At 39.5% G+C, this 12,657-nt stretch overlaps 3 protein-coding genes across 3 annotated transcripts; all 3 read left to right on the top strand.

Annotated features, from left to right (window-relative positions):
• Positions 1-1,578: 1,578 nt before the first annotated feature.
• On the top strand, positions 1,579-3,503 carry LOC121970826 (cytochrome P450 71A9-like). Its single transcript, XM_042521801.1, has 2 exons — positions 1,579-2,652; positions 2,738-3,503. Exons 1-2 carry the CDS (start codon positions 2,371-2,373, stop codon positions 3,350-3,352), a joined length of 897 nt encoding a protein of 298 aa, XP_042377735.1. The 5' UTR covers positions 1,579-2,370; the 3' UTR covers positions 3,353-3,503.
• On the top strand, positions 1,699-2,127 carry LOC121970827 (cytochrome P450 71A1-like). The gene has a single exon (XM_042521802.1). It carries the CDS (start codon positions 1,699-1,701, stop codon positions 2,125-2,127), a length of 429 nt encoding a protein of 142 aa, XP_042377736.1.
• Positions 3,504-4,080: 577 nt separating the features above from the next.
• On the top strand, positions 4,081-12,030 carry LOC121973606 (beta-hexosaminidase 3-like). The gene is made up of 14 exons (XM_042525000.1): positions 4,081-4,570; positions 4,949-5,023; positions 5,995-6,030; positions 6,124-6,235; positions 6,842-6,912; positions 7,053-7,183; positions 7,831-7,896; positions 8,574-8,674; positions 9,502-9,561; positions 9,816-9,849; positions 10,555-10,653; positions 10,726-10,785; positions 11,444-11,694; positions 11,778-12,030. Exons 1-14 carry the CDS (start codon positions 4,238-4,240, stop codon positions 11,942-11,944), a joined length of 1,596 nt encoding a protein of 531 aa, XP_042380934.1. The 5' UTR covers positions 4,081-4,237; the 3' UTR covers positions 11,945-12,030.
• The last annotated feature ends 627 nt before the right edge of the window (positions 12,031-12,657 follow it).

The raw sequence follows: 12,657 nt of genomic DNA, 5'->3' as shown, positions 1-12,657 counted from the left end.
AAGAAATTAGCACCAAGTTGAGTTCTGACAGCATTAAAAGCTTCTTCAAGTGAATAATACCCTTTGAAGAAAGGATGTTATAAGCCTTGTATGGCCATATTTGTTTCCTCCCAAGTAGCATATACCCTAGCTTGTGGCCCAGAAAAGACTACATAACAAGAGAATTTCTTGCCTGCTGGCTTTTGTATGGTTGTTAGAAAGTAGTTTGTTAAAGCATTTATGACTGCTATCTTGTGTCCGGAGCTACTAGGGATGGTAGGAATGTGCCAAATGTTATCTATCAAACAGTGTTGAATGTGATCTAGTTTGTCTCTGAATAAAGAGCGAAACTGATCTTCTTGCTGTGTAAACTGTTGTAGTTCTTGTGTTCCAAATCTTAATGTTTTAGTAGCAAACAAGGTGCGAACTTTCCTTGGCCGATCTATTATTATTATTATTATTATTATTATTATTATTATTATTATTATTATTATTATTATTGATCCTGTCTGAAAGATGAATCAACAGACGCTGGGCACGTGACGCTCTACGAGTCGTTGATGTAGATCTCCGACGGGTCGTACGAACTTCCGACGAACCTGCACAGAAGTCGGGCCGGGAAGGGGTTCCCGGCGGCGACCCTCCGACGCTCAAGTCAGGCAAAGCTCGACAACAAGAAAGTGGCTCCCAGAATTGTCGAACACGTACCTCCGGCGAAGGATGAGGGCCTTTATATAGGGCTGTGGAGAAGCGGGTGCGCACATACCGAGGTGTACACGTGTCCTCAGCCCATACCCTAGTAAGGGCCTGTCAGTGAGCTTACCTGACCCCATACTGCTACAATCCAAGCACGTCTTCGATGGGACAACGGAACCCCCTGTCATAAGGTTTGGAGTATGGCCTAGTCCTAGAGCATGACAGCTGTCAGAAGATGTTCCTTGTCCTTCTCTCCCTACTCCATGCCGGGGCGTCCGGCCGGCCGGCCGGCGCTCACCTCCCGTCCGGCACTCACATCACATCCGGCCCCCCATATGCCCTAGTATGCTTGGGAGATCCTCGATAATGTGCTATGTGGGGACTGTTCGCAGTATGCTACCTTATGTTTTCGACCGAGCGTGCCATCCGTTCGGCCCTATGATCCTGTACCATGAGCGCCGGGGCCCAGTTTCCTGCTGGGGCGCCTTCTGCCAATTAGACACCGATCAGCCGGTCGGGCGTTCGACCCACCAATATCCGGTCGGCCACCTGGCCATTTGACTTCCACGTGACATTGACTTCCCAGAATGAGGGTCCCTTGTTCTTACCGCCGGATCTATTATTATTATTATTATTATTACTATTAGTATTAATATTATTATTATTATTATTATTATTATTATTATTATTATTATTATTATTATTATTATTATTATTACATGTTGAACAATGCAGATATCTTTGGTGGAAAATGATAGCCTCCAATTATTTTACACATGGGACCATCATTTTTCATCAATGATGAAAAATGGTTCATCCTTGCGGACTAAAGGATGTGAACTGCCTTTGTCTAAGTAGATATCTGGTGTTAAGGCTCCCTAAGATCCTTTTCATATTTGTGGATTTATGTATGAACTTTAAAGTTTTTGTTTCATATATAAAAACTATATTTCTAGTCAACGATGGTTGAGAGAGATGATCGGAGTAGATCAATATATGAGTAAATTGGGAAGGTGATCGACAATGTCTGCTGCTCCTTCGGCCGCCGGAGAGGAGTCCCAGCAGGGCCTCCAATTCATCTTCGCGGCACTCCTACTCCTCTCCTTCACGTTGGTGCTACTCTTCTACCTCCGCCGCGAGAAGGCGGACGACGAATCCAGCAGGCTCCGCCTCGCACCCGGTCCGCCGGGGCTCCCGGTCATCGGCAACCTCCACCAGCTGATCGGCGGACTCCCCCACCGCTCCCTCCATCTGCTCTCGGCTGCCTACGGCCCCCTCGTCCGCCTCCAGCTCGGCCGCGTCCCCGCCCTCGTCGTCTCCTCCCCCGCCCTCGCCCGCGAGGTACTCAAGACGCACGACCTCGCCTTCTGCTCCCGCCCCGACCTCACGACCTGGCGCCGCCTCTCCTACGGCGGCCTCGACCTCGCTCTCGCCCCTTACACCCCCCGCTGAGCCCGCGCGCACCGGCTCGCAGCCGTCCACTTCCTCAGCCCGCGCCAGATCCAACGCCTCGCCGGCACGAGGGAGGAGGAGGTGCGCATCCTGACGCGCACCGTGGCCGCCGCCGCCTCGTCCGGCCGCGCGGTCAACCTAAGCGAGAGTCTGCTCTGTTTGTCGTGCTGCATCATTTGCCGGGCCGTGTTCGGGAAGAGGTTCGCGGCGGCCGGGGAGTGCTCGAGGAGCGAGCTCGGAGGAATGATATCGCGGACGGCAGAGCTTTTGGGTGGGTTCGTCGCAGGGGACTTCTTCCCATCGGCGCACCGCTGGCTCAACGCCATCACAGGGGTGCAGGGGAGGCTGGAGAAGAACTTTAAGGAGATGGACAGCTTGTTCGAGAGGGAAATTAAAGCGCGAGAAAGCGCCGGCGGCGGCGCTGACGACGGCACCTTTACCACTATTCTGGTGAACTTACTCAGAGAGGAAAAGAGTGATAACGAAGTCGGCCTCACCAGGGACGGTGTCAAAGCTCTTCTCCTGGTAAAAACCACCAACAAAAATTTTGATCTAGAGATTTTACGCCAATAATCTTGAAATCTATCACTTTTCTCCCAAATTGTGGCAGGATTTGTTGTTCGGCGGAACGGACGCAATGGCGGAGGCAATGGTATGGGCCATGGCGGAGCTAGCGAGGACTCCTCGCGCTCTCGCCAGAGCCCAGGAGGAAGTCCGCCGAGTGGCGGCTGGAAAACTCCACGTCGACGAGGGGGACCTTGAGCGGCTCAGCTACCTGCACGCCGTCGTCAAGGAGATCTTCCGGCTCCACCCGGTAGCCGCCCTTCTGCTGCCCCGCGAGTGCCAGCAGCGCTGTAGGGTCGCCGGCTACGACGTCGCCGCTGGCACCAGAGTCTACATCAACGTGTGGAGCATCGGGCGGGATGCCGGCACATGGGATAAACTCGAGGAGTTCCGGCCGGAGCGGTTCGAGGGAAGCCCCATCGACTACCTAGGGCAGCACTTCGAGCTCGTGCCGTTCGGCAGCGGCCGGAGGATCTGTATGGGGATCCCGATGGCAGAGGCGGTTGTGGAGCTTACGCTGGCCAATCTATTACACGGATTCGACTGGGCGTTGCCGATGGGAGTGAGAAGGCAGGAGGTGGACATGGGCGAGGTGTTTGGGATTGTCGTGAGGAAGAAGGAGCCGCTCGTGCTGGTGGCAACTCCTGCGAAGTTACTTTAATTGGATAATTTACTCACGTGATAGCAGATGATTTTAGCCCACGGGCCGTGCCGGAAGGCCCAGTCCAGTTGGTTATCATTATATCCATTATTCTAAATTAAATCTGAACTTCCTAAACATGTTTTTCAATTTACCGGGATGATTAGTGAAAAGTTTACATAGATCCGGACTTCAAAATTTAGTCGTCGCAAGAACTAAATACCTATATGTTAGATTTTAAATTTTAAACATAAAATAATTATACAGAAATTTTGATTTAAAATTGTTATGAGATATTTTTGATTTATTTTTTTTAACGAATTCAAGATTATGTAGGATATTATTTATTAGAAAATTTTCTCATTAATCACTCCTAATAAAAGTTTATGTATTATTGAGAAATTTTCTATGAATACCTGAGGTTAGCAATATTAGAAAATATATTTTTCTCAATCTACTAAAATCAAGTGTAATATTAAATTAATTTTTTATCATTATGTATATTGTTTTATATTTCACACGCAATTTACCTGAGCAATGGCTAATTTTTATAAAATATTTATGGAACATTTATTTTGGAGGTAGTGTCATAAAAATAATAATGATAATAATAATAAAAAAAATTATTAACGGTTTTTTGTTTGTTTCGTCGTCGACAAAATTCCATTCCCGCAATGTTCGCTCTTCACGCTCTTTGCATCTTCCCCTTGCGTCTATTGCTTCCCTTCTCTGATCCCTCAGTTCTTTTTATGTCGTTCCTGTTCTTGTGCTTGCTCTTGCAATCCGGCCTTAGCCATTCGCGTTGCTCGAAATGCAGCAAAAATCGCTCATTTAGAACCATTCTTTCTGTTTTGCTCTCTCAATTCCATCTTTGTTTGGTAAAAAGATTGCCCCTTTTCTCTTGAAATGCTGATGGAAAAGGGAAATGAGGGAAGAGGAGTTGCGCTCTTGCTCGGGTTCCTTGCTTTTTTCGCGCTGGCGTTTGGCGGAGAAGACGACGGAGTTAGCGTCTGGCCGATGCCCAAGTCGGAGAGCCATGGCTCGCAGACGCTGTCCTTGAGCAAGGATTTCAAGTTGACGACAAGGGGAAGCAACTACCCGGACGGCTCCGGGCTATTGAAGGAAGCTTTTTGGAGGATGGTTGATGTGGTCCAAGTGAATCATATTGTTGATGGCCGAGTTCCAAGTTCGATGGTGCTCGCTGGGTTAAATGTCGCAATCTCTTCAGCAGATGATGTGGTAATTGTTCTTCATTTCTAGCTGTTATTTGTAGATTTTTCATTGTTAAAATAAAATTATTAACCGTCTTATGTACGATCTTGAATCTTGAAATGCTGAATTTCATACTTCACTTTGCATGCTGATTAGTTTTTTTTTTCTTGAGTGAAGACATCAATAGTGGCACTTGAAAATTAGAAGAATGGAACAGTTTGAAAGCCTTTCACTGGCATAATATATTCATGTAGAGATTTTTTTTTTCTGCCGAACCTGGATCCTACTTTGGTTACCATGCATCACAGATTTGTTACAAATTAAGATATATTGAGAAGTAAAATTTAGCCTGGTGGAGCATATTTATCCTTGCCTTGCTGATGATTTGTTTGATTGATTATGCAGCTGAATTTTGGGGTTGATGAGTCCTATAAATTGGATGTTCCTGCTCTTGGAGGTCTCATATATGCAAATGTAGAGGTACATGAACATGTTTTAACTGACATTAATATCATCACATCTTGAAATTCATGTTGAGAACTACATATTTATATATTCTATTGTCTCAAAGTTCATGTTCCAGTTACATTTTGATACTGATGTTCCAGTTAAAAACTTGAGAAACTAATTGGTCCATCTCTTATTTCTAGTCACACTCTTTGTCTTATGTTCTTGCAAACTGATTTCTTATCCGTTTCTGGAAACAAAAAGCTACAAATAAAATCTTCAAGATGCAAAGAATAAGATTAAACTGTATTTTTCCAGTGCATAGTTGCTTTATATATATATATATATATGTCTTTTTAAATTTAGTTTGCTCCAAACCTATATCGAAGTCACAAGAATGAAAACTTGGCTAAAATCATACTTTTTTTAGTTAAAATAAATTTAATACTAGCTTTACTGTATTTTTTTTTTTTGCCAAATTTAAATGGGATTACTGAATCCTAATAAAAAAGTTGACAAATTAAGATGACACATTCCACAATGCACAACAATCCTAGAAGAAAGAATCAGTGAACATTCATAAATATTGACCCTCTGCTAGGTAGGGTGGCATAGATAAAATGGTAAAACCTCTGGAGACTATCCAATTAAGAAACACTTATGTGGTGTTGGCCTGATTACACAAGAATTAGCCAAATTTAAGACCAAGCATCGGCAATAAAGTGGAGAAATGTCATCCAATTGACTTCTAATTAAGAAATAGTTATGTGTTTGCCTGACTCGCACAAGAATCAGCCAAACTTAAGCCCATGCATCAGCAGTAAAGAGGACAAATGTCATCCGATTAACTTATAAGGATGTCAATTTAATTTACTGTTTATTAATTTAGGAGGATTTTTTGTTAGTCTTAAAGGATTGTTGAACAGCCATTCTAGTTTGAAGTGTAAACTTCTCATTCTTGAATACAAATATATTTAATTTACATGCTTGTATAATTTTTGCAGGCACAAACTGTTTATGGAGCGCTTCATGCTTTGGAGGTAACTTCAACATGTCATTCAAGCAGTTGTGTTTTTGCTGAATTACTGCACCTGATTTTGTTTAACCAACTACTTAATCGTGTGATTTTGCAGACTTTCAGTCAATTGTGCCACTTTAATTTCGATGAGAGAATTGTTGAATTACATTCAGCTCCTTGGTCTATTTTTGATGAACCAAGGTTTCCTTATCGTGGACTTCTTATTGGTACGTTGTATTCAAGAACATTTCTACGTTATTATTTTGTATATGTTTAAATTATTACTAAGGGTTTGGTGCCTATGGTATGTATTAGCCAAGTACTTTTTATAAGATGAATCTATCTACACCATTTTTCATAGAAAATGGAAGAAAGTAGCAGTTCAGAACTTCTTACAAATTTTCTCATTTCATTAAAGTGGCTTATGCCCAATTTTCTTTTAAAACGACAAACAATTAATGAATGTCAAGTGTGATGACAACATTTTTGGTGCATGGTAAGCTTTGATAGGTGATTTTGCTTGAGGCAGCTCATACATTAGAATATGTTATAAACATAATATGCATGGAGGGACCATTGGCGATGTGTAGTTAGATCTAGAAGGTCAAGCAAAGATTTGGGGGATCTTACTTGAGGTGGGTTTGGGTTGCCATGGGATCCCAATGTAGGCATTCAATTTTTCATTTCCATAGGGAGCCACAACTCATGAGTGCTACATTCCTAAAGGTCTTTATATGTGAGAGTGAGTCCCTCCAAAATGGGTTAGTACTTTAGTGGTGGATTAGCCTCTTGCATTAATTGTTTGATACTTATATGATTTTTGTATGATGCAGACACTTCTCGGCATTACCTACCTCTACCAGTAATGAAAGTTGTTATTGATTCAATGACCTATAGTAAGTTGGTAAGTTTCTACTCTTTTAGTATATCTGCACTTCTTCTTTTTTCAGTGCTCTAAGATTATGGATTATTATTTTTCATTTTTCTTTAGATGTCACTTTCTTATACAAGTGGCATTATTCTATTCTTGTAAATTTTGTACAGAATGTGCTTCACTGGCACATTGTGGATGAGCAATCCTTCCCCTTGGAGATACCATCATTTCCAAGATTGTGGGTTGGCTCATACTCTTATTCCGAGCGGTACACTGTGGCCAATGCTCTTGAAATTGTACAGTAAGATTTACTGCTTAAACAATGAAGCTTTTTTCATTTTTTGCTGGTCTGATTTGGTTTGATGTCACCTAGATTATTTAATAGCCTTTGGTTAATTGACATAAGTTACAACTCTTTCTTAATAATATAGTCTCTAATTTACTATTGCCATCCTCCTGCACCTGAATTGACATGGCATATAATAGAAACTCTTTAAAAAAACAAGTTCCTCGAAATTGAGAGGACATATTTCTTCTGCATTGACATTGATGAAACTACTTGCAACTTGCCTTAACAGGATACATCATGCAACTAAACCTTCCAAAGTAAAACAATATTCTCATTTTATAGAACCAAACAAATGATGCTGTAAATGCCTATTACATATAGAAAGTTAAAGATCATATCTTCCTGATTCCAGTGTATAATACAGATAATATAATTCTTCATCTAGGGCTCTCTGCTATATGCTGAAGGGTAGGAGAGAAATAATTTGAGAGTTATGTGAAGCATTGGTGTATGTTAACTCATATTTATAAGTATCCTCCATATATATTTATGGTTTAAATGCTTCATATGCATCTATCAGTCTTCTCTTATTGTGAATTAGCATGATCTTCTATGATATTATTTTTGTTTATATGGTTAACCCTTCATAAAAATTTCAGGTATGCACAAAGAAGGGGAATAAATGTCTTGGCTGAGATTGATGTTCCAGGCCATTCTCACTCATGGTAGATCAATTCTAAATCCTTTTTAGGCGTTAAGATAAAAGAGCTTGCATTCATATTTAACATTAATAATTTTTCCTCTCTAGTTCAATAATTTGACTTTCAGATTCTAATTTAATGTAATGTGAATATCATGAAACCTTCATAATCAATTCTCAGAAAATGTTATTTCTCGTTGGTTTTTTAGAATGTTCTAGTTGGCTAGCCTACATTGCTGTGTGGATCTATGTTCCTTGGAGTGTGGTCAGTTGGAGTTATTGTCTGTGCACAAATAAGAGTCTTGATAATCTGATAATGTTATTATACAGTCTTCAATTGATGTTGTTCAGTTCATATTTCTCTGATATCTTCCATGTCCAGATCAACTACTGAATGTGCTCCATCACCCTCTTTTGACAATGTTCTAAGATAAGGCTTCCCCACTTTACAAATCATACCTCTGTTATATCGACAGTATGAGTTTGTAATATATTAAGATTCTGAGTAAGGTATGATTGATTGTATACCCTAACAAAATACAAATTAATTCTCATCTTGCATACATTACACAAAGGAGAGCTTATCTTGTTGATTTTCCTGTATTTTGCTTATCTTGTTATTCTAATATAATTGGTATTTTCTTTACTTATTAATATGATTTTAGATCTAGACCATCTAATGTTTAGATTTCTGTTATGCAGGGGTGTTGGATATCCTGATTTATGGCCATCATCAGATTGCAATCAGCCTCTTGATGTCAGTAAGGAGTTCACATTCGAAGTAATAGAAGGAATTCTTTCTGGTAAAATTCATTTCCTCGTTGATATAGTCGTATCTGTTTTTTATGCATTAAGGTTTGAGATATTTATGTAACTTGCCCTAGCACAACACTAATATGTTCAGGGTTTTCATATATTTATTTGTATTCCATATGAAACAATTTTATCAGAAGGTATGTGACATTGCCTAAGCGATTGCCTTGAGAAGAAATAGTTGAGTATCTGACTGACTCTAGGCATTAAAAACATGAAAGGTGAGTGAGTTCAGTCAAGCATAGCTGAGAAGAGTTCCTTGCAAGAAACACTACGTGACCCTTCATTGCTTGGGCAGCCACCTCAGCAAAAAGAACTCATCACATAGACTACTAATTTTGTCTCTTAAAGTTGTAGGCATGACCAAAACGTGTTATTTTTCTTTTCTGTTGCACCTTTCTAGTTTTCAAATTCTGTCTTGGTCGAGGTTCGCATTGTCTTGTTCTTGATTCATTAAGAATAAGGAACCATGATTTCTGCAGTCAAAGTTGGTCATTATTTTGAACTGCAGACTACTTGATTTTCTTTGCTCCCCACATGTATTGCAGCATCAAAATTTCCATTTCAAACATGCCAATGCACATAGGAACAACATTTCCCTTCTTCCTGTGTGTGTTCTTATTTAATAAAAATTTCCCCCTACCATAAGAATGTTTCCTAAAATATATTTTCTCCGAAATTAGGTCTCGTTTCATTATATAATCATGCAGCCAATAAACCTTGTATGTAAGACATTCTGGAGCAATTGATTCCTTAAGACAACAAAAATTATTTGTCTGAATACTTCCTCAATTTTGGATTGATTTTTTTTTTTCAGATTTCTCAAAGATTTTCAACTTCAAGTTTGTCCACCTAGGAGGTGACGAAGTAAACACAAGTAAGTTTGAACATTTACTACTACTTCTAACAGGGTGCATTATGGTCCTTTCATGGCATTTGATATTTTCAAAGTATTCATTCTTTACTTTTGCTTCTTTCAACTTCCCCTTTTATGTTTTAGTTAGTATCTCATAAATTAAGGCTAAACTTGGTTAAGGAACATACTTTAAAGTTTAGATACAGCCGATAGTTTTATTTCTTACAGTACATGAGAGAGTATCTAACTTCAACATTTCTGTTTCTCAATTGCAGGTTGCTGGTCTGATACCCCTCATGTAAAGGAATGGTATATAACCTATATAATTAAAAAGTCTTGGTAGTGTAAGCAAAAGAATCACAGATTATCATTATCATCGATCGTCACATTTTCTTGTCAAATTTCTTTCTTTTCCTACTGTATTTTTAATCAGTCGTGCATTGAAAATCAATCAGGTCATGTTTGTTTGCTGCCTTGATACTCAATCTTGTTTCTCTTCAAGCACTAGCGTAGCGTGTGAGATTTCTGAGGTAACAAATATAATGGCAATAATATACTTTAGTAAGCAACCGCTGTATTAGTTCAAGCAATACATATTGAAAAAAGAAGAGTAAATCAAAATCATAATATCATCATAATACAAAATACTTATTGTTAGGCCTACTAAAGCTCTCAATTCTTAGCAATCTCAAAGATTGGTTTCAGTTACGTAGGACAGCCTCTCATCCATGGTTGAACTAGACTGTCACAATAAGAACTGGTTAGGTTTGGTCGATACACTTCAATCCCTCCTTGTAAAAAACAATCTAATTTCTTGTCTGTCGAGTTAATCATCGAAAGAAAACTTGAAAACTTTCTTTCACAAACAACCTGATGTTTGGGTTGGACCAGTACATGTGAAGTGTTTGTGTGTTTGTTTAATAATCTAGATATTTGTTCAGGAGATGTTCCTTACCATATGGACTGTTTTTTTTTATCAACTTAAAGAAGCCCTAGCTGACATCTATGTTACAGGTTGAATAAACATGGGATGACTGAATCTGATGGCTACAAGTACTTTGTTTTGCGGGCACAAAAAATAGCTATATCGCATGGATATGAAGTCATCAATTGGTACGAAGCCTCGTCTACCAAGGTGTATATTCGGATAACTTGTGCTCTAACCTTTAGTCTTCTCAAATACAGGGAAGAGACTTTCGACAACTTTGGGAAACAACTAAGCCCTGAAACTGTAGTTCATAACTGGTACACATCTCTAACTGATACTAAAATGAGAGATACATTGCAAAAGTAGTTTAATTGTTCTGTAACTGATACTAGACAGGACAAACACATTCTAAATATCAATTTTCATTCTTGGAATATAATCCTCATTGGAAATCGATGCTCGTGCAATCTTTATTACCATGTTTGTATTCATATATTGACATACATACTCTAATAGTTGTAAGTTATCCCATTTTTGTAACTAAAGCAACTATCTTAAACATTGTTTAAAATTACGTTCATTGCATAAAGGTGCCAACTAGGTTAGTTAGCAGGACCATGGTGGTATGAAGTTGTCGTCAAGGTCTATGAATTGGGGCTGCCGTCTTCAGAAAAATTGATTTGTTAACTTCAAAATGAATATTTGTCACGATATAAAGCACTATATTAGTAAGATTGCAATGTGTCTTTCATATTTGGATGGCATGGCAGGTTTAACAATGTTGGGCAATCATTCATAACTCTAGTTTCAACATGCTTGTAATTCGATATTTCTAGTGACCTTCAGAGGATGCTTCCAAGAAAAGGTGCAGAGTTCAGCTATTATGAAATGAATTCTCACTTTCCCAAACAAAATGATAATCTGCTTTAGTGATGGTGTATGATCTACATTGTAATTTTTTGAAACTGTTTATAGGCTCGGCGATGGAGTAGCGGAGAAGGTGGTCGCTATGGGACTTAGATGCATCGTCAGCAACCAGGACAAGTGGTATTTAGATCACTTAGATGCTACATGGGAGGGGTTCTACATGAATGAACCCCTCACAAACATTACTATCCCTGAACAACAAAAACGAGTTATAGGCGGTGAGGTGTGCATGTGGGGAGAACAAATTGATGCATCTGATATCGAGCAAACCATTTGGCCAAGGGCTGCAGCTGCTGCAGGTAAAGTGTTGAAATAAATTTTGGTATTTTTGTTCACCCAAAATTCTCTAAGGACTGAACTTTGTTTTGTGAATTCTGTGAAGAACGACTGTGGACTCCTATTGAGAAACTAGCAAGTGATCCAACACTAGTTACAGGGAGATTGGCTCGGTTCAGGTGTTTGCTCAACCAGAGGGGGATTGCTGCTGCACCATTAGCAGGACCTGGACGTGCCCCTCCGGTAGGGCCTGGTTCTTGCCTGAAACAGTAAAGGAGGTTTTGGATTTGACTAACCAGTCGATTGGTCATTTCATTTTTAAGGTTAGTGGCAGTAGTATTTTACTTCAAGTCAATCATGCAATTCTGATGTTGAGCAATTTGCCATTGTTGGTAGTTTACATTTTGTCAATAAAGCGACACATTTATCATTAATAATGAAATTATTTCACCATGTTCATTGATATTTAATTTAACAAAACACTACATGAGTGAATGAACTGTGACAGATGGAGACATTCACTTTGCAAGTTTATCACGTAGCCATCATTCTTGTCATAAGTTCTGATACATAGGTGATTAATTCCAAAACACATCTACTGTCGATACAGTCTAACCTCTCTTGTTAGGATTCAGCAAAAATTTTTATGCCATTGAGTGATCAAGTATCTGAACCTTCTGAAACATGGCCTCTGAAGGTATCATCAGGTTGGCTTAGTTTTTAAAATTGCCAAGGAACCTGAATCTCTTGAGCTTTTTTGTTTCAGAAAAGAAAGATCGAAGTTGAAATAATCTAGCTAGCATCAGAAAAGCAAGAACAGTGTAAGGTTTTTTTTCTTGAAAAGAAATGAAAAGAGGAGAAGAAAAAAATCCATAGCAACAGGAAAGTTTTGGTTTCTGATTTTTTTTTAATAAAATAAAAAAAAACTCCAATTGAGAGAACACAAATACATGGATGTTGACTGGGAGGCACATTATTGAATACAG

Source organism: Zingiber officinale, chromosome 4A (genome assembly GCF_018446385.1).
Source record: "Zingiber officinale cultivar Zhangliang chromosome 4A, Zo_v1.1, whole genome shotgun sequence".
Taxonomy (NCBI): Eukaryota; Viridiplantae; Streptophyta; class Magnoliopsida; order Zingiberales; family Zingiberaceae; genus Zingiber; species Zingiber officinale.
The sequence above is the reverse complement of the archived record's forward strand: the minus strand, read 5'-3'. Positions and strand labels throughout refer to the sequence as shown.